Source organism: Typopeltis vanoorti, chromosome 13, assembly GCF_054136105.1.
Source record: "Typopeltis vanoorti isolate ZY-2024b chromosome 13, IOZ_Tvanoo_1.0, whole genome shotgun sequence".
Classification (NCBI taxonomy): domain Eukaryota; kingdom Metazoa; phylum Arthropoda; class Arachnida; order Uropygi; family Thelyphonidae; genus Typopeltis; species Typopeltis vanoorti.
This window is the reverse complement of record NC_143561.1, coordinates 119248251-119271540: the sequence shown is the minus strand read 5'-3', so window position 1 is coordinate 119271540 and position 23290 is coordinate 119248251. Positions and strand designations below refer to the sequence as shown.

General features: G+C 39.7%; 1 protein-coding gene across 1 annotated transcript in view; it reads right to left on the bottom strand.

The window, feature by feature from the left end:
• Positions 1-23290, bottom strand: part of LOC150100498 (muscleblind-like protein 2a) — a 549014-nt gene that overhangs the window by 379030 nt on the left and 146694 nt on the right. Inside the window, 1 exon segment of the mRNA XM_090402904.1 lies at positions 19921-20629. Coding sequence (XP_090259030.1) covers positions 19921-20100 — 180 coding nt within the window. The 5' untranslated portion in view covers positions 20101-20629.

Below are 23290 nucleotides of genomic sequence, written 5' to 3'. Positions count from 1 at the left end.
GCGCCTGCACGTAGTGCAAGTCTAAGGCAACTCGTGGTAAAGGTGGATTAAGATACGATCACTTTCCTTAGTATTTTTCCCCTAATGTAAAGCACATACCCTTGAGGAGATGTGTGATGCTGTGCATTAAAGGCAAGGGGCCACTACCCACACCGGTTTCGACTTTTATTGAGGTATCGTGAGTGGTAGCCAGACTTGAAAATGCTAAGGTTGAAGCAATGCAGAGCTTATGCATTTTACTCATACAAATTGCCACAAGGTGCTTTTGACCTTATTAAATAAAATCTCAGGATGAGACATAGATGTAGGAAGTTTTAACTTGGGTATATCATGTATTCAAGATACCAAGCAATTTTATATAAACTTGGTTTTTAATCCTATTTCCCACATGCAGGCGCAAACTTGACTTGTCTGTTTGCTTACTTGGGAAATAGGATTAAAAACCAAGTTTATATAAAATTGCTTGGTATCTTGAATACATGATATACCCAAGTTAAAAAACTTTCTACATATACATTCACACGGTTACGAATTCAATTATCACCTAAAAGATATTTTCTTACCTCTCTGGCTGTGGTGGTATTCTAACGACAGTCCTATATAGCTCAAAGAGCAGACATACTCTACAGTATCAACTAGCAATATAGCTACTTGATTTTTACTTACAAAATAGAAGAAAAAAATATTTGAAGAGTAGTTTGAATACTAATCACAAATACAAAAGGATAGTGAAAACTCTCACCACACATCAAACTGGATGTGCCCGTCGAGATGCGTCGGTTTATTTTCCCAGTTAACAGAAAGCAAACCGAAATTACACCTAACTGAAGTGGAAGTATTTCGCGAATTTCTTTTAAAATACATTTTAAGCAGTTCATATTCTTTACTTTAAACGAAGAATGAAATAGAGAATATACTATTTTTTTTTTTTTAAATTCTGAACGACCTAAATTTTTCTAAATAAAAAAGGTCAAATTTAATACAGAATTTTATGCAAGAAAGATTCGGCTTTCACCGATTCAACTACTCACGTACACCACGTTGACAAACTTTTTTTTTTTTTTTGCTTTTTCTCCCTTCCCTCCTCTCTTTTCTAGCGACAAGAATGGTTCGGCTTACACAGCGTGCGTGACCTTGAATACGAGTTGTTTCTCTAAGAGCGCCACCAAGACAATCCCAGAGAGGAAATGAGTGCGGCACTTGCTACTGATTCATGCCTTTCGTTATGGATTTCACCTTAACGCTGTTAGGGGACAAATGAGAGATTAGTCCCCTAATCTCTCATTTGGGATTAACAGCTTATGCTCCTAATCAGTATATTTTTTTTTTTTTTTTTTTTTTTTTTGTACACAGGCATAAAAATCTGTAGATTCTGTATAATTTAGAATTTAAATAACACAAGCTCTTGAAATAAATTGTGAACCTTTAACTCAAACAGAAACTTCGACCTTCCCACGAGTTCCAGTTTTGGCAGGAGCAATACCATCCTACGAGGATCGCACTCCTAGTTATTTGGACAGCAATACCACAGCATTGGAAATATGTTATCGAAAACAGTCACTCTTCAATCATTAACAGGAATAGACGATATTAATACTGTTGTATTTGGGAATCAACAGCAGATTGGAGATGGACCATTTCGGCAAAGGATGCGTCAAGACTTCACATGTTCAAGGCCAAGAATCGTAAAGCAATTTTCCTTAGTTGATGAAGGGCGGGCAAGCTACTTGAAACTCAGTTAACGAGGTTTTCGATCGCCAGCAATCTCATGTGTTCACCCCAATTAAAAAGGGGGAAACCCCTTTATGGTAAACAGTAATCCTGACTGTTTTAGGAAGGCGATAATGCTAGGCCTCAGACACGGCACAAATGGAAGGTGTAACTCCTATTCATATAAATCGGATCTGGGAAATCGCGAAGATGTTAATTTGATGGCCGTAATGAAGACACGGCCGTTGATCTATCTAATCATCATTCACCGCAATGTACTCCCCGTCTAGAACGTTATTCAATTAAGAATGTATAAGGCTTCTTGTCGGCGGTCGTTAGCACTAATCCGGCTTCTCCGACCAACTGTTGACAGGATTCGCCAAAATGAACACAATGGAAAGCCAACCACAACAACACTTAACTTAAAAACGACCTCCGCATCTACTCATTATCCCTAACCCTGCAGGAGACATTAATTACAAAGTTTAGGTGCAGCGCAGTCTTAAATACGCAGTGTGGGGTTTAGAAAGAGCCCCAGATAATTAAGAGCTGCTTTGTAATTGTGCACTGTAAAGGAAGCGAAAAAAAAAAACGAATTAGACGATGTTAGCAGGCTTTGCACTTTGAAATGAAAAGGCAGTGACAGGGTTCTTCAGTTATACAATTTTTGGAACGATTTTTAAAAGTAAGTCAGAAATGTCAAGAAAAGATTGGGTTGTTTTCTCGAGTAGTAAGAAAAAAGAAGTAGGGATACGTTGTGCGAATTGTTCGTAAACTGAGTGTAATCCAAGAGCTAGAGTTCATCTATAGGGAGAAAAAAAAATCCGATGGAAAATGAGGCTGACTAACTTGCATGGTTAAAAACTGAAAAATTGCTTCCTCTCATGCAACGAAAGAAAAAATAGTGTTCCTGGTGAATGCAACTCTGTGGAAGAATTAACATTTTCTCTTCAGTTGCTGATAAAACAAACACCAGACAAGTCTTCACGGCGCTGTCGGAGGAAAGACACATGCTTGTGGTTGAAAACACCTGGGTTTGAATCACGCCAAGTGAGTTTATTTTGAGGTTAACGTCAACACTTCTCAACCGAGGTTAACGTAGCCAATCTGAGATAGAAGCGCATGTGTTTGCTTCAACCACAAATCCGGGGGTTTTCTATCTTCAAAAGAGACCAATCTGAGAACTTGCACATGGAACTCGGACCAAAACGTGAAGCATCCTGCACAATTCCCAGAAGAATGGTGGGAACGGTTCCCTGTTGCGCACTGTCCTTATGTCAGAGTGATAACAACAGAGGGCGAACGACGCAGCGAAATTTATTCCCTATTAACTCATTGATCTTTTTTTGCCTTTCAGCATGCGATCTCTCGCAAGTCAATCTTTCACCGGGAAACCATTAGCAGCGGCGTAATTAACGACAAGAGAAGGGGATCGACAGCAGTTACGAAGCGGTGGGAGAAGACTTGGCGCAAGTTAATAACGTGCTGCAATTTCACTCTCTGTAGATGTAATCTTCAATACGGCAACGTCTCACTTTCATATTCTAACACACGCGCGGCGGGAAAGGCTAAGAAGAACAAGGGCCAGCACAGAAATGAATATCGCGAGCACCGATGAGATGTAGCGGGTCAAAATGCATTCAGCAGAAACTAAAATATGGCAATATCATCATCATCCAAACAATTGTGGATTTCCCCATCCGCTCAACTTTGCGGAGCACTTCCCATTCCAGCAACAGACGTTTTCTTCCCGAGCATCGTCCAGGTGTATTTGTTTAGTAAATGATTATTGAATATAACTGCGATAATCCCTTTAGCTGATGAAACCAAACAGACCGCATTAAATAAATGAACTATTTTCAAATGCCATCAAAGCTATTTGATCTTTGGCAGTGTGAGGTAATCAATTGAGAACTTTTAGTGTCGAATTGGAATACACAGACGATTCTAGAGTTCTCTCTCAACCCCAATGCTTTTATAGCTGTAAGATGGTAAAAAAATTAATCTAACAGAGCATAAAATAGTTGCTATAAAAACGTTATGGTAGGTCCTCGCGCTAGACAAATATACCAGTTCGTGCAGTGTGGCGCATGTGTTGCTGTTTCATCTTGCAGGTCTTCACCCTGTTCCCCCCGAACATCATCCTTCACGGAAATTGGAGACGAAATTACAGCACACGACCCCCTTTTCCTTCCCCTAAAGCTATGGAAACTCCGACGGGGGGAAAAACAGTCTATAAACAGACTCGCGAACTGTGGCTTAGCGTATGACGCTAACCGTCACCAAACCCGACACCGAACGAACGCTAAGATGGTCCTTTCCAGTGCCAAAAAAGCTTTTGAAACGACACACGCATTAAAAGTGACGGGTGGCTACCGTCTTTGACTAGCGTTGCTACCTGAGGGTAAAGAAAAGCAAAGCTATCGAAGGAAATAGAATTGGTACAAGGGGCGCGAATGAAAGATGAGCTTCCCCGAGGGATGGAGGAAGTAAGAGACGCTTACCCCCCCTCCTCACCCAAGTGACTTCATCCTACTAAAAAGTGCGCGTCAAAATTCCGCCTTTGAGCTGTGAGGTTCGTCCGTTGGTTGCACACACAGTAAGAATTAACTTCTGTTTAAGTAAATGAAGACCTCAATTTATTTGTCACTAATCCAAAATTCCTTGACCTACTTTAAACAGAAAAGTACCCAAACACATAAATCTGAATGCAGTATTTGTTTAAACTAGTTTTGTGGGTGTTTCTATATTCACACGAAGCGACAACGTTGACGTTACTTCATTCCGATTTCAATTACGCGGAAAACTTTGCCACCTCTGTGACCAGATACCAACTCCACTCGGCATCCGAGTCTTAACAGCAGAATTCTACGGGTTTGACTCATTTTATGTGCTCCTTTATCAACAAATAAGAAACAGTGCAATGAGGAGTTTATTTCATTGATTCGCCGAAAGAGAGCGTGTTTTGCCTTCTCCCAATATCCTAACTGTTAAGGATTTAAGTGTCATTCAATTGTTTTGTACTTGGATTCGGAACTTCATCCTCAAATTCGATGTTCTGGATCCCACTTCTACACACTTTTCCATTTGCCTCTGAACTACTTTTATATTGTTTATGGTTTCTCATAAAGCAGATTTTTCTCTACATGGTGGCGAGTAGAAGCAGAGAATGCATCTTTTATGAATGAAACGAACTATAATCAATGCGTGTGTGAGAGTTGTACGATTGTGATCGGACAAAAATCAGAATCTTAATCCAGATGTAGAACGCCGCAATGACACTAACTCAAATATTGAAATCAGAAAAGGAACAGATTGTATCACCTAATTGGAGAAGACGAAATATTCCTGGAGTGGTACTTCAATCGAACAAAACTCATGGGCATACATATTACACCTTCTGTTTTTCCTTTCAAAAATTAGGCTAAATTAAGACTGATCTATCCTATGAAACATACAAGCGGGCCAGAGAACAACTTTCTCTCTCTCTCTCTCACACACACACACACAGCACTCGCCTGATAAGTGACTTTTGGTTTGGCGTTATCTAAAGCAAGTGAGCATTCAATTCGAATCTTCCAGATCCCTCTCTGCTTGGCAAAGTTTAAAAGGTCAAGGATCAGCAAGTCTACGTTCTCGGTATAAACAATATACTCTGACTCCAAATAAAACGAATAAAGATTTCATAAATAAATAAAAGATAGCGGGTCGGTGCTCGAACCATTTAAACTTGATTTTCTGTTTTAACTCAACTTGTACATAAGTCGGTAAGCGTGCATTTTCAAATATAAATTAGCGCAGTTCATCTTATTCTTCACTCGCAATGAATACATTTGATGAGTGCCAAAGAGATTTACAAAAGAATGCATAAAGCTTAACGTCGTTAAGTATCCCCTGATACAAATCTTGTAAAGGAGGGGAAGAAAAGTATCAGCATTATCTGCAATCTTAAGATACATCTTTGGAGACCCACGCTACCTATCACACCTCCGATTCAACTCATTCGCCGATAGAGCCCTCACAACCCTTGCACTCTTTATGATCCCCTCCCCCACCGAGAAAAAAATCTGGTCGGTCATTCTCGTCTAAAATGACGAGAATGATCGACCTTTTGGGAAGTGGAAAGTAATTTTGGGAAATGATCGACCACGCTTTTGGGAAGGTGGTGCAATTTACATACTAGCTCTTACTATAAGCATTTCGCTTAATTATAATTAACAGTAAACCAAATAAATCCCAGGAGAACTGATGCAAAAATTAAAGAAATGCGAAATAAGGAAATGTCAAACGATAGTAAGATGAATTTGATAAAGAATTTAAGACTAATGGTGACACCATTTGTCCGATCTACAGACATAATACAACTGCTATAACTTTTGCATGTTCAGGAGAATTCCGCAAACGTTCTCTATAAGCGCAGTTTTTTTTCTTTTATATAGAAAAAAAACCCAATGATAAACAGGTACTAACGAAATGGGATCAGTAGTGCTAGGAACACAGAAGGCACTGACTGCACATCTGCTTCCACCTTGTTGCAATGTCCCCACACCATTCTGAAAGTTCAGATCCATCCATCCCGGCAACTATGCAAACTAAAAAACTCAAAATACTTCTTTTGTTCTCTTTTGAACATTAATTTCAAATGAACTTCTAAATCATGTCATGTAGCTTTTAAATATGCGACAGAATGTCTACACGTACTGTTCTAAATCTTTTAATTTTTCGTTAGTTCTTAAATTCACTTAAAATTCTTACCATGAATAATGGCAGCATTATGGCTGTACAATCCAAACCGCAATTCTTATTATTACAATTAGACCGAGGGACCACCTCACTTTGATTAACAAATTACTTGCTATTCACACAAACTTTCTTTTATGAAAAGCAAAAAAAAAAATCCACTGATTCCAAGTTCTCAAACAGACAAATGTTCGATATTATGTCGACAATAAAAAAATTCACTCTGTTGTGTTGTGTGGCGCTGCAGTCGCATGAAGTTCTATTTGCAGTTTCGTACAGGGGAAAAAGAGGTATTCAGACTTAATGGGGGGGGGGGGTGAAGAGTACGGTATACAGTTTACTGCAGATGTTAACTTCCCTCCCTCTGCCACGTGCATAAAAACCAGAATTAAGTTTCGTCGATGCTACAAGAAAGTAACATTCTTGGTGTGTGTGAATCGCTACTTCAATCTCGAGGAAGAAGAAACTTAAAGCAATGTGTTAGGAATTGGCAAAGCGCTCGTGGCTTTCATTATCTATGTGCATTCAGAGCATTTACAATAAAAATGCCCACGTGCACTGCTTGAGTACCTGTATAACTAGATGAAAAAATAAATGCATGGAACTCTCGCGCAATTAATAATAATACTGTTAATATTCACTACTATCATCGCGGTGGATTTTCCACTTTTTGTTTTTGGTGTGAAGTGGCGTAGAAATCCGCGAGGTTACCGATTGCGTTTTAGGAATGCTAGCGAGTGCGGTGTCTGTTTTAAAGCGAGCCACAAGTGTCTCGCCAGAAACACCGATTCGTCATACAGCATAACCCGAAATGCTCGCCCTTGACTTGTCAGATAAGCTATGCAGTCCGTGTGTTCCCCCACCGTGCGCCCTCCCCAAACATCCGCCTTATCAGCACGGTCGGTGGTGGTGGCTATCGCCATCCTATTGCGACTTCCAGACGTCCGAAGGTGACGCTATGGTAGCAGCACACGAGACTGCGAAAAAAAAAAAAAAAAAAAAAAAAGCGAACATTTAACACCCAAATCTCCTCGCGCACGACCGCACAGAGCTCGTGGGGAAGGAGGAGGGGATTTGGTCTCGAAAGAAACATTGAACAAGCGCAAAATATACCTCTGTGCGTGTGCACTGCACTATAGGAAGTTGCAGCGTGCGAAAGAAATTAAAATAAAACTAAAAACTGACGGTGGCATTCTGCTCTGCTGAAATTAGTTCTTTATTTTATTTTTCACCCTTGATGAAAGCAGCCCCCACACTACAAGCTCACGAGTATGCAACTTCTAATAAACTATAAATAAAAATAAATGATTTGCATGTGGACCTGCCTTTATTTACAAATAACCAGAATCGTATCAAATGCATTCCTAAATATTTAAATGACATATTTAAGTATATTTTTCCATGTGTAACTTGATTATTTGTACCTTTTTTTTTTTTAAATCTAACTCCCGTGCTGATTATAAATAAAATTTATTTCGTTTAAATCCAGCCCCTCTCCCCTCAAAAAAAAAAAAAAAAAAAAAACTTGACAACAGCTGGAACCATGTCTGCCCAAATAAGAACTACATTAATATAACAACCGAAGAAGCCTTTTTGTTTACTATTTGGTCGGAAAATGGACATTTTAAAAACACTAAACGCTGTAACGTTGCTTCCAATCTCAGACAACGTCAGTAGCAAAAACTGCGCAGTACTCCAGACGAAATGGAAATATTATATCTGGCTGGATTCCAAACCTGACAGTGTATTTGTGGTTTCAAGGAAATCGAAAGGGAAACCCAAAATGTATGGATTAACGCGTCTCGTGCACGTCAGTAAGGTCCTAGTTTCAAATTCCACTCTTTACTTCTCATCTTTCAACCTTTAAAAGTGCTGCAGCTATTTCCGTTTCGAACACAAGCCCGCGACTGCTCGAAAATTAAAGCTAAGCTACGAACAGAATTAGATAGCGCACCAATATTTTCTGTTCGGCCTGCGCAGTCCTATCGAAGTAATATCTGGCTTTAGGTCTGATACTGTTTGGACCCATCCGGAGAAATAAATGTCATGTCAGTGGGCACACAGAAAAAATAAAACTATCAGTAAAAAATAGCGCATATGTCAATCACGTGATTATTGGTATATTAACGGAATTCAAGTAGCTTTTCTTGTAGTTCTGATGTCACTGCTTTCCCAAAGACATTTGTAATATTTCTGTTTCTTACACGAGCTAAATGATTACATAACTTACTTGTCCATGCGCATTGCGTCATCATTAATCTAGACAGCATGACTTCAAGTTATTCGAGTCATCTTAGCAAATAATAACACAGCTGCCAATTAATCCGACACATCGAAACAAAAAAATAAGAATTTCTTTATTAGCACTTTTCATCCCACCAGTGTCGTGTCTCGCGACGTCAGACACGACAATCTTGAGGAGATCTAAGTAGCACCCGTCTCATTATGAGATTTCAGTTCGCAAATTGGCCTGCCAGAGATAAGCAAAAATTCTTGTGGGATACGGCGATGATCTTATGAGTGGAAAAACGTTGAAATAGCGCAGCAATTGCTGAGTGGAAGAATTAGAGTTGGAAAAGTACAATATTCGATGCTCAGCTCTTGGTCGGTGAAGAATCACTTGCGTTTCGTCCATTGTTTAGCTAGCTTGGTTTCCGACAAACTTAACGATGAGACAATTTTTTTCTCTAATCAAGCCAGTGGCGTGTTTTTCGAAATTGTAATTAGATATTGCAGCATTACAACATAAATGATTCCGTAGGCGAATACCTAGAGGCGCTATTGAGGGATATGGGTCCGGATGGTGAGAGGAGATATCGCAGACTAGCAATTATCTGTGGTAATCAGTCAAACGTAATTCTGACGAATAAGCAGCTTCCGGCTTGGGAGTTACAGAAAGGACTTAAAAAATAGTCCTAGATTTCATGCATGACTGCACGAGATATCATAACGACTGGAGGCAGTGTGGGGAGAGCGGTCCAACTGTTGTCTATCACGCTTACTTTAAACGGCTAACTGATACTGCTGGCTAGTCGGAATAAGGAAGGCTTATAACTCGTGCGCCAGTTAGATCTAAGCTTACTTCATGCGTCAAAAATTCTTTCAAAGAATAAATTGGCTTGGGGAGTTTTATGTGCATCCATTAATGTTGAATACAAAAACCTTTTTTGTAGCGAATACACAAACAGCTCTTGCTCTTGACTTTACCATTTCTTTCCATTTAGCTGAAATGTGTTGTGGAGAATCTCCCACAGCCAAACGCCCCTCAAACTGAAAACGTATAGACTGACTCATTCCTCCAATGTCCAGGTTCTGTGGACGTTGGACCCAGAAGGTGGTCACAAAAATTTCATTTAGCATGGTCTGCGATCAAATCTTGAGAATGGTGAATTTAAGACAGAAATTTGATAGCCGTGAAGGAAAGAGAGAGAGAGAAAGAATTGCCCCAAGGCGAACTCTTGTACTAGTTCTTAAGAATCTGCACAAGAGGCCATTGTGACATCATTAATACAATTCTTCTTGCTTGATAAACGGCTGCACACTGGTTAAGTTTAACGATGGGTAAAAGTACCACGTGCATAAATCCAATAAATCCACGTTCTCACCGTATAGTCCTGGAGCACATGCCTGTTTTTATATTTTAATTTTTTTTTTTTTTTTGTAAAGCTGCACACGTATACTTATTTCACTCCAAGTCTTTGCTATCAATTCGGAAGTCATTAATTTAATTTTTTTTTTTTTAAGCGCCGCTATAACGCCGGCAAACTATCCAAACGATACAAATATAATAGAGACGGCGTGATGTGTGGAGTAGACCCCCCCCCCCCGCGATGAGTCTTTGGAGGTGTTACGTATAATGTTAATAATAAATATGCAGGCATTCTGTACTGGCGGAATACGATTATAACGAATATGCGTTACGTTATGTAAATGACAAGACAAACCCCTTCAATCTCACTTTGACCATCCACTTTAATAATTCTACGAAACTCTTCCTACTCAGTGCAATGATTCAGTTGTTGTTTTTTTATTTATTTATTTTTTCAGCTTAAGAAAACAGAACCCGTGGCAAAAATGTGCAAAATGGCAAGCTTCCAAATTCACTGTTTTTGTAACCTCCACCTTTCTGTTTTTCTCTGCATTATCGCATACGTGAAAAGGGTTGAGAGAGAGAAACGTACGAGGCGCTGAATAAATATTTTCGTCTGTTTCGTGTAGTTTGAATCATTTCCACAACATCTAATTGAACGCGTGTAAGTAATCCAAAAGCATTTGGGGGGGGGGGGGGGGGGAATGAAATAAAAGCAACACGAGCATTTACACGAGACTCTTTCTGCATCCATCTTATCCTCAAAGATAAGGAAGTCCCACTTTTCTTTAATATTTCATTTTTCCCGCAGCCAAACTTCGGCGGAAACGTGTCCTTTCGGACCCACTCATCGCATCTGGCACACCATATCTTTCAAACCGCTGCCGACTAACAACGCCAGCTGTTCGTAGTGTGATCCCCGCGCCTCCTTCCCATTCTCGGTTTACTAGCGTCGGAGGCCACAAATAATGTGCGCTTCTTTCGTGGGGAATGATATGAATTTTCCACCCACTTCCCGGTAACCTTACATGTGACCCTTCGTTATTCGGCAGAAGGGATCGTTGTACTCCGTGTCCCCACTTGGGTACCCCGTTGGTTGGACGTAAGAAATCACAATTACTTAACAGCTTCCGCAATAAGTCTCTCTCACATATATGACGACGATACTTACTGCAGGCATTTGGTGGCTGCATTTATGCATCCCATTGGATGTTTGTTCAAAACAACACTAAAACTGCGAGCCTATTTTTGAACGCAAATCCAATTTGAGGACTCAAGTTATGTGTATACACCCCCCCTTTTTTTTTTAAAAAAAAATCTTTAGTTACGATGCACTGCGTGCTCAGTGAATTAAAGGTCGAAGCTATTAACACAGACCGGTACACCGTCTTTAATTTGGAGCCACTGGCAAGAAAGAATGCAGCCGCTCAGACGCCACCTGCCATCTCTCATTTAGTGCTCTTCCTGGCTGAACAGTGAAGTTGACGAGTCAAATTACGTACTAACAGAGCGCACACGAACCTGAGACGTCGTACTTATTTACCTATACCGTTATCAAGGCCGTCACGCTGGTGAGATTCTACTGCGTTCCTTAAATCAAGAAGGATCTTTATTTGCGGTATTTTCCTGTGCGAACTTCAAACGAAGAGTACAAAGGATGCGTGTTAGAACTCCGCGCACTCTGGCGACTTATTTCATTTCAGTCTCCGTAGCTCAGTCGGAAAGACCGGGGTTCGATTCCCGTCCATGATGTGAGGAACCTTTATCTGGTCTCTTTCGACGAAAGGTGAGTTAGTCTGTCTCATACGGCGTTTTTTTTTTTCCCACTCGGGGTTTTCGTCCCTCAGAACAGGTAAACCGGCCCGTGAACACACACGGATCTACAGTCAAATATATATATATACCTAATCCCTCATTAGGAGGGCTCAACTCTCCCCCCCCACACACACACATACACCAAAGAGACGGGGAGGAAAGGGGAAACACCATACAAATAAATAAAATTTCAATCCCCAAAACAAAACCATCCCTTCAGTGCTCAAAATGATCTTTCATTATGAAATTCAGATGCAAGTTCAGACTCGAAAAGGTTTTTTTCATTGCTTATCATAGGAAGACATTCTCACGTGCACACCGCAGAGTCCTTTCATCACCGCACATCTCTTGATAGCCGACTGGTAAGCAAAGATTCCATTAGTAATTGGAGCTGTTGTTTGAGTTGCTAACTGGACGCCCTCTTTTTTTTAGTTATACCGAAGTACAAATTAAATCTGACACTGTCAAGAATTGTATTTCATGTTTCGTCAGCTGAATGAGGAGCGAATACGATAAAAAGGGGAGGCCGTTCGAATATTGACACTCTGTAATGATCTCCGATCATATTCCGAAAAGGAAACTGCGGCTAATCACATGCAGGGGGATTATTTTTAGATCACCGCATCTTCGATGTCTGCTTTTAGGCAATTACTGTCAGCATACTAATGAAAAACCGATCACTGAGTGGCGGCAACCTTCGGAGGTGATTTTTTATTCCATTGCAGATCAACAGCGAGTGGCAAAAGACATTTCAAGTGACTTCGGCGAAGACTTTACCGTGCAAAATTTTACCGGATTCAACTTAGAACTACACAAAGGAGTTGGATCTTATTTTAATGCATGTGCGCCTTCGTTTTGCATTTATTTTTTATTGAAAGAATGACAATGCATATTTAAGTAAGAGTAGTGAAGTGGAGTTAAAATTAAATTTCGTTCCTGGCTTGTAAGTGTCGCAATTTCCTCTACCGCGATTCTAATAACAAAGACAATGGAACGGCTCTTACAGACAAACAGATGTAGACAGTTGCGTAACCACCCTCTTGCGAAAACTCAGTGTGCAGGTCAAAGAGCCCAACATTTCCAGAAGTGGGTCCTCCCGCTATCAAAAGACTCTTTTGTAAGGAGGATTACGCTACTCCTGTCCCCAGCAGAAATAAGCAAGCAACGTCTAGGGGTGACTAGACGAACAAGGGAGCGATTGAGTAGTTCTTGGCTTTTAAATAAAATTGAGTAAATGAAGTTATCGGGGGGAAAAAAAAAAGTTAAAATTGTAAATAATTGCATGCTATTATACTAAACAGTCTAATTTAAGATCTTTGAATTCTTAACCCGAGGCTCCAAATTATAGTCGCCTTCTAACATAACGTAACTTGAATCAATTCATACGCCATACGATAGTAGCCACATAATTTTTAATTAAAAATGAACTTCATTTTGGTCTTTACGGCATGATTATAATACCCGAGTACAACAGGTGGTTTGCAACCTCAATAGGATATCTTCTTTCTTAAATTAATTTAAATTTCAAATACCATGATTATTACAATTATCGTAATATTTTCGCCAATCAGGAATTTTAAAGAAATTGTTATATTTGGTTTCGTTGCCATTCAAAGAAGCAGCAAAAATAACACTATGACGTCACTATATGATGTCTGTTAACTGCGCATGTTCCATTCCTAGTTTTCCTGTTCGGTGGTATGAACTTTCCTATCTCCGCACGAGACTGATGAATTCATTATTAGCTGAAAATGCCCTCGAGTCAACTGGCCTATTACCTGACTCGAGCACTTCATGATTTCTTAATTACGAAAATACATTTTATAAAGCTAAAAATCATCATCATGCCTATCAAGCATTTAGGCTTAGCGTGGCCTGTTCCGGCCTAGATTAAATCGTTGAATCTCTTAAGAGGACGTCCTGGTTTACTCTTTCCTAATGGCTTGTACTTTAACGCTTGTTTTGGTAATCTTTCTGTTTTCATTCTTTGAACGTGTTCCATCCATTTATGTTTATATTTTTTAATTTTTTCTATTACTGATTTCTGATTTAATTCTTTCATCATTTCTTCGTTTCTTTTGTGATCAAATAGGGTATACTTCGCAGTTTTTTTCATAAACTTTATTTCTGCTGTTGTTAATCTTTGTTTATCTTTTTGTTTTTTCTCCAGATTTCACTTCCACACAATAAGACCGGTAGGGCTAATGTATTGTATACTTTTAGTCTGGTTTATTTTTGAACTAGGTTTGGTTTAAATAGAGTTAATTACACCTGTTATTTTTAAGTATTTTGCAATTTTTACGTTTATATCTTTTTCGTTTTCATATGTGATCATATATCCTAGGTAGTTAAATGAACTCACCTGTTCTAAGATCTTGTTATCTAATACTATTTTAGTTCTTGCTGGATCTTGTCCTTTAAAGGCCATAGTTTTTGATTTTTCCGTTGATATTATCATTCCATAATCTTTGGATATCTCATTTAGATCTAAAATAGCTTTCTGTAAGTTATCTTCGGAATTTGTAATTATTATTTGGTCGTCTGCAAAGAGGAGAGTGTTGAAGTTCACAGTAGGAGAAAGTTTAATACCTTGATGGAAATTTTTATTTCATTTTATTATTATTTCATTTAGGTAAATATTAAAGAGTTGCTGAGAGGGGACATTTCTGTCAGACCCCTTGGTTTATCTCTCTCGTGTATGATAGCTCGTGATTTAATCTTATTTGTATTTGATTATTTTCATATATACTTTTAATAGCTTTCAGGATATTATTTGGTATTTGACTTTCTTTTAATATGTTAAATAAAATGCTTCTTTTAACTTTGTCAGAGGCTTTTTCAAAGTCAATAAATGCAATATGTGTTTCGAAATTGTATTCTCTTTTCTTTATTATTAATTTTAGGCAAAAGGCCGTGTCTATACATGATCGTCCTTTTCTGAATACATTCTGTACTTCTAAAATAAAGTCTTCAGAATATTTCATTAGTCTGTTATTTAAAATTCTACTATATATTTTGTAACAGGAATTTAGTATACTTATATCATGTTATTAAAATGTTATTTTTAATTCTAACAACGATCTCTCCTATCACACCGCAAAAACAATTTTTGTCTGAATGTTAACTACAACACTGCAAGTATTTTGGAGTTTTTTTGCTTTGCCATGTCTAACATTTGTTTAAGTTCTTAAGCAGTGGTTCTGTTTTTCGAAAACACGGCATAAAATATGCCAAAAGGTTTCTCCGCTCTATTTTAACCTTCTCCATACTTACTGTTAAGCCTAGCTCACACCGGAACTACGTAAAAGTGACTCGATGTCTTTTGTGGCGCCTTCCCTCCTTTATTTATTCACACTTCACAAAAATTCCGTCTCCAAGTGGCACCGATACGCAGAATTATAAAACACCGCACCCTTCGTTGAAGACCGTGCCGTCTCAGCGCAGCGGCGTACTTTCCGATAAAGAACCACAATCAGTCCGGTTGCCATGGAAGAACGCCGTTTTTTCGTTTTGTTTCGTTCATTGTCGCTGTTTGCCGTACACGCCGACGCTGAAAGTACCCCTTGCAAAAATCGGCATTTCCATAACGCGATAAACAGATCGTGGGTGCAGCGCTTGGTGACGTCATCGCGATGGCAGTCGACATTTCTCTCTGATGATTCACTGAGATCATCTTACAACGCAGCAACTGCGTTTTTATTCGGGAAGATGACAACCACAAAACGGACGTTATAAATGCTATTGCTAACATAAAGTATCCCGAGATCTGGCAGCACGACTGCTACTGCCCCCTAGTGGATAGAGTAGTTATGCAAGGGCGGAGGCTCCCAGATCGTGGGGCGCCATTTCTCCTCAGGGAGTCGCAAGCTTTTGAATTGGTTAAAATGACATCCAGACACAAAGTTTTAGCTAAATATTACGGCCTGCAATTAAAAGTGCACATCGTGTGTATCAATGACGCACAGCAAATGACTGGAGTTGCGCTGAATATTGAAAATTGAACTGGTTCAGATTAACCGACTTTCAACGAGGTGGGTCTCACAGCTGTAGAGCAACTAGAGAAAGATCCCTGATCACATGAGCGTGACGTCATTGAGTAATGGAAATTAACTATTACTTCCCAATACCCACAGCTGCAGAGACCGAGAATATTAGACGCATACCGAATTGTTCAGCCGAGGTTACCGTGGTTGGTCTGTTGCGTGCAGACCATAGCAGAGTAGTGCGAGACTTATCGTGATTTGATTGTAAACTGTTGGAAAGCCGTGGTCTGAAGTGACGAATATCAATAGGGAGTCGACATGTCGGACTGGCCTCTTTGGATATGGTGTCTGGAGAACTTTATTTCCCACAATGCATTGGTCCTATCTGTTAAGTGTGATGGAGTTATGGTGTGGGAATGCTTCTGGTTGTGACCAGGCTTCTTTCTTTGTCGCATTGTTTTTTTTTTTTTTTGCCCTAGAATAGAAGATCAACCAGCATTCGACATAGCTTGTCAAATTTCACCCACAAAAATCCAACCTAGTCTGTTTGCTGTATTTGTTCACTTGGAGAACCAACTTGGTTTTCAATTCTTTTGCTCTGTTATCCTTCAATTGAAAATAGGTGGGATCGTGATGGGTTGTTTCAGACTCTTCCATTAAACCGAGAACTTGAAATAGTATCAAGAATATGCGTTGTTGAACAGCTTTCGGCTATCTGCTGTCAGCGATGGAGTTCGTTCCGAACTAACAACTTCTACTTCAACTAATTGAAAACACAAATAAAAATCGCATCATCGAAGGTCAGCCGTCTCATCCATGGAAATGTATTAATAGTATATCTGCCCAGATTCACGAGGCAAGTGAATCTGGGCAGACATAAAGGGAGTTGTAAGCCATATTTATGCAGCATGTGTATAAGAATCGGTTTGATTTACTACCTTAACTTAAACCTGAATAATTTTCATTGGGAAATATAAAAAGACGAAATGTGTTGTAATAATTTTTTAAGGTTTTCACACCTTAACTACGTACGTTTTTCTCGTAGTACTCTTCTAGTTTTTATCCTTATTAGGATAAGCTTGGGGATGACGGAGGCAGTTGAATTCGCGCCAAAATAAACCCCAAACTGGTTTTGTGGTCCAGTTTAGCTGGTTTCTTCATAAACAAGGAAGACTCCATTGATACAAACGGCGCGCATTGCTTATGAATCAGCAGTTCTTGTTCTGGCGACAATTTCAATAAGTGACATGTCATACCAGTTAGGATGCAAAATATTTTTGTTTTGTTTTGTTTTTGCATTTTTAAGTACTTCTGTGCTACCGTCTATATACGCATAGAAAAAACAACACATTGAGAACAGGCTTTGGGGAAGAATAATAAGACGTTCTCTACCTACTAAACCAACAAGTTTATTCACTTCGGAAAGCAGTAATAATGAAGTATGGAGACTGCTGAACACTCAGACAAAAATTATACATTGTAATTGAACCAATGAATGAATGAATCCATATCGCTGTCCCATTGTAATAGAATTCCCTCATTTTACGAGACATTCTCTGAAAACGACTGATGTGGTGAGATGTAACGAAGGGGTCCAGTTCTTCATGAATGCTTTGTGTCCGTGCGATTTCCCGAGTGTTTTGACCTTTCCGCTTTTCACTCACAGAAAACGACTTCGCCACGTCATTTATTAAATCGCCTCTCTGAGTGATTCGTATATTGTTCGATCCGAATCTGTCTGGATCTCCTTACGACCAACTTACCTCAAACGGTGCCATCAATGTGAACACTCGTTGAACGCCTTATAATCCCAATAACTAAATTTGCTTGTTTTTTTTTTCCCTCGAAGATAATTTTGTTATTTCAGTAAAGAGAATGCCAAACGTAGTCTATAATGAGCTTTACTTGAACCCTATTCTCAGTTCATTCACTCTTCCCCTACTTCGGATCGCCTGCCAGGATCACATTTCTCTCATTTGGCTGCCTTATTACGTCTACCGTTTCCTGATACTAACACATTCTCGGTCCCTAAAAAATCTTTTTAATCCTTCTCTTCCCGGTACAGCAACTTACACTTATATAAATCAGAAATCTGCCCAATTTAAGAATGGGATGGTGCACCAAAAACGTCCTTAAAATTCTTGATACTCTCTAGAAGCGAGTGTCAGTAACTCAGTCGGTATAGACGAAGCCCTCTGATTGGAAACACCTGTTCGAATGCCGTCTAGGACGCGAAGGCCCTTCGAGGGTGGAGCACAGGCAAACTAGCACGCCATTAAACTGCCCGAAACCACTAATCAGGGAACTCAACCGGTCTTGGACTAAATCGATTATTCACTTTTACAACCTTTCAAAGATCTCCCTATTTTGCATTTTTTTTTTTTTTCAAGAGCCATTTTCATGGACATCGCTCCACCAAACTGGCCACATCGTTCCTTCAGTTCCCTTAACCAAATAAACACTTCGTTAGAGGGAAAACAGTTGAGCTTAGGACTTACAAACTAACTTTTCATCCTCCTCTTTCATTCCATCTATTTTTTTCAAACTGCCGGTTCTGTGTCCTTCCCGAAAGACTAGGACATCTAGTAGCTATTCAAGAAATACATGAGCAGTTCCTTCTTTCTTCCTAACTCCTTTCTCACACACAGCACTCCTATGTTATGACCGCTCGTGTGTGGAATTAATATCTACACGAAACGTGAACGTTCGCGATACTGCGATATCATTGTAAGCGAAATGTAAGGATTAATCTCACAATTCGTTTTGAACAACCGGAACGGGTTTCAAACCTGTTTGAAAGTGTTCACTGCTTCTTCCAGCTGTCACATCATCGTACCCATTCAGGCAATGGGCATACATCCAAGGGAATTGAGTACGAGTGAAAAAAAAAAAAAAAAAAAAATCCTGGATGTTCAAAGTGCTTACATTCACTTGCGACACAGTTCTAGGACAACTCACTTTCTAAGACTTGTTCCATGAGACAGTCACGTTTACATTTTCAGACGATATCTACTTCCCAACCGTGATCTAATTCAGTCAGGATTCCTTAGGACTGTTTGTTTTCATTAAAACATTTAAATAACTCAAAGAACGCCAACTGCAAGGGTACGTTTGCACAACATTAATGTAACAGAAGCTGCGTTGCTTCCTCAACACCTACTCATCCCCTCCTCTCCCCAAAGCAGCAGCAGCTGTCCTAGTTAAAGGCAGTTAAAAATGACCCATCTTTCCGAATGACAGCAAACATGGCCGTGGATGGTTTAAAGTGGTGGGAAATGCATAGCCAACCTGGTAAGAAGAGTTCAGCAACTGTTTATGATGTGTTGTTCCGATCTGGTTCCGACGACGAGGGTAACATGACAGCAATCGCTTGGTCAGAATCAGTGGATGCGTGTGTGACTCATGACTCGCTGGAGACTGGTTTCCCTCAAAACTGCTTTCTTAGATAGCATTGTTTATTAGGAAGAATAAAGGAACCTTCAAGTTTATACTCAAGACATTTTACGCTATCGGGATTCTAAAGGAGTGTTTAACCTTCGGTCACGCACATGGCGAATTTACGTGAGTTCAACGTCCTTTAGCAGCCGCTCAACAGTGAGGCGAAAGCAGAGGTGGAAATGATTCGCAAGTTATTTGATAGTAGTGCACGAGCTAGATACGACGGAACAACGTGAAGGTATATTGCACTCCCTCTGCTGATGTCAAGTTGACACGGCTATTTATATTTTCGTCCGTCTCTACGCAGCACGCACATGCATGTTCGTTTCATGATGGCACCTTAGAAACGTAGCTATTTTGCAGCTTAACTTCTTCCTGCGGTCTTTACTCGAATCAGAAAATAATTTTCTAAAAAGACGACGTCAGAGTTGATGACCACGACGCACGTGGCCTACTAGCCGTGACAGGTAATAGTTACTACATCTGAAGGTCCGTCTATTGTAATTATGTAATGGCGAAAGTATTGTCGGTAATGCAGGTAAATACCTGATGAGGGCATTTTGTGTGCAAATTAGAAGAGGAGGCGAGAGTAGTTCAAAGCAGTTCATTTTTAACTAAGACAAGAAGAAAGAGAATGATCCTTACCTTTATGGAGTCGTAGCAAGCGATGACACGCCCGTTTTGCACTTCCACATTGGCAGGTGGGTGCGCAAACTTGCACTCAGTGTCGGGACGGGAGCATTTGTTCCGCTGGTATTCCCGACACACCTCGAGCTGCAGCCAGCGGGAGTCTTTGACGCTGGCTAAGTGGTTTACCATGGCCATAGTAAAACTGGGCTCCGGACCGAGTGGGACTGGCGGCTGGCGGCTACCAACAACGAAATATGGTAAGCAATACACTGTAGTTAAATCCGGGTGGCCACGGCTCACAGCTAATGGGGTCAACAGCGTTGCTGTAATTCTCCTGGTGGTGGCTTTTGTAAGTTGACTTAATCAGCAGACGGCTTCCAGTGGTTGGGTGTACTCATGCCCGCCTAGAATCAAAGGGTTAGGAATGGCGCGTCTGAGGTAGGGGGACATGGAGATCACGCACTGTTACCTAGGAGACTGCAGAAAGGGACAGACGGAGAGAGCGAGAGAGAGAGAGAAAGAGAGATAGAAAAAGAGAGAGGGACAAGAACACAAGGGATTGGTCACAAATTTGAAAATGGTCTGAGGGGCGGCTTTGTCTGGAGGCACAGGAATCACATGGATGAGAACACCTTGGTGGACACACTGTGAAGGCTGGCACGGTCAGCAAAGCAGCAACCGACTGGACGTTGGGATATCAGGCGAGGTTCTCTGGTTTTATGCCCTGCAAAAGAAAATATAATTGAGATTTTTAATGGTGAATGTTTTCTAGGATAGTCTTCCATACAACTAATGAAATCTGTTTATGTCAATAAGAGAATGTGCGTGCACATTTGAAATCGTCTGACCCTAAAGTAAGCGATTATAAAACCGTCAAATTAAACCATCGAAGAAATGCAAACCAAGCATTTAATTGCTGATGACGCATCTGATCACTGAGGGCCTCCTCTTCCCTAGTATGGGAAGAGGAGTTGGGTCTACTTTTTCCATGGAGATCCAGTTCATCTCAGGAGAGTGTATATTTGTATGTATGAAGGCCATCCTAAACATGGCTTGATTCGAACCAGCAGCCTGTTGGTTGGAAAACCACTCGGGCATCTTGCATTATTATTTCCTCGAATCAACTATAGCTATTGCAAACAATATACTTTGCAATTATTTTTAATAGTACCCTCATTCATGAAATACTGAATATTCATAATACAGTCGTTTGCTATTGAGTAATAGATTGGGTGAGTGGAGAGTTCCTTGGTGAACACTAAACGTGGCTCTTGTGCTGCTTCACGACTCTAATAAGAATGGTGGCTATCACGTCATGTGACGAAAATTATCTATAAAATACGCTTTTTTATTTTTAAAATACAAAATCAATTACCCTAGTATACCATTGCAGCAAAGCGAAGGTATTTACATTTTGGCACATGACACGTCTTCACCAATATGCATGCTTTCCATTTTTGTAAAATTTGGGATGCTTGTAGAGAAGAATTCAAAATAATGATGTCCAAATAACATCGAATTTGGTCACATAATGGGGGGGAAGAGAACAAAAGTGATGGTGTTTTGTTCTCTCCGGTCTTCTTCCATTCTACATAAAACCTTTTCCGCATTAATCTGATAAACAATTAACAACTTATACCTCGATCATATCCTCCCTTTCCTAATCCTCTCCACTAGACTGCAATTGGCATTCCCTCAATACCGTTCCAATATCTCTTCATCCTTTTGAAAACCAGGTGACTAAAGCTGTTCACTGTAATCCACGTGTGCCCCGATTACAGCCTTACACAATGAAACCATGGCATCCTTAGTTCTACATCGCTGTTTACTGCATTTGCCATAATCAGCTGTGCTGTTTTCGCAAGCTCAGCAATGTGTACCCGAAAATTTAATTTCTTCTCCACAATCACTCCCTGATACGTCGTCTTCTTCACCTCCTCCCAACTGTGCAGTTTGAGCATCCCGTCTCTGCTTCCTACATTTTAAAACCTTACATTTTACGAGGATTTTAAATTTCCCCACTCACTTGTGCATTCAGCCAGTACATTCATTTTCTCTTGCAAAGACACAACATCACCTTTAATAACTGCGTATCACCATTCAAGACCTGTTTTTAATATTATTAGTATACAAGTTAAACAGCAAAAGCCCAAAAAACGAGGCACACTATTCTCCTCTTCTGGGATATCGCTTTTTCGTCCACAACTTGCACATACTTATGTCACCCAGTCTGCAATTTGGCACACTAATCTACTATCAAACTCTATCAGTTCTAATTTAATTACCAACTTGCTTGTCATGTGACAATGCATCAACGGCAGAGGCGGCTAGTGCATAGGAACTGCGGAACTGCAGCACCCCCAATTTTTCTCGATATATAAATATATTTATTAATTTATTTATATTTGCTTGTAATATTTAATTTTATCATCAACAATCCTATACAATTACAATTCTCTTATTTTGTATAAAAAATAATAAAAATCCATCTTGTAGCACTTAGCAGCACCATGTTTACCACAGTGTCATATTTCTACGCGCGACGCATATGCACGTTATAATGATATGTGAGCGAGCTATTAGCGTAATACTGCACTGTCCGTCGCGCAGTTCCACTGTTGTTTATATGCAGTTTGCGCCAGTAGTAGATTGTTCGTAGTGCTTATCGTGTTTTCTCCATCTCTTTAAATATTTGGACATTACAATTAAAGGCATAACATCTGTTATAGTTTTTATTTTAGAACATTATTGAGGTTATGATAATGGATTTTATTTTTAAGTAATTTTGAATTCGACGAAACTATATAATTTTATCGATAATAAACAATATTATTTCTTGTTTAATTTTTTTTTAATTTTTACCATAATTTTGATATTTTATCCAAACACGTATGCACTGTACTTACAGTGTATATGTATATTTCGAAAATTGCAGCACCCCCACGATTTCAAGCCACCAGTCGCCACTGATCAACGGCCTTTACAAACTCTAAATATACCAGTGTGTACATCTTCTTTGTCGAATGTATTTGTCAACGTGTTATAATACGCCATTAGATTGCTATAACGTGATCTTCACTTAGCAAACCATCAAAGAGAATGCTGCTATTATCACTCCAATTCTGAATCTTGGTCCCGACCAACTGCAGCACTTCAACGACAACCGTAGACGCACAGATTAGCCTGTAATTCGAAACCTTAATCACTTCCTTTATGAAGAGGATCAGTTTTTTCCCTCACCTTTGGAAGAACTTAGCCCAATGCAAGACTGTTGTTAACTCCGTGGAACATTCTCTCCAAACATGCAATGATATCTCATCAAGATATCACTTAGATATAACCTCAAGCTCGATTAATTCCTCATATGCCTCCTGCTCACTTACTA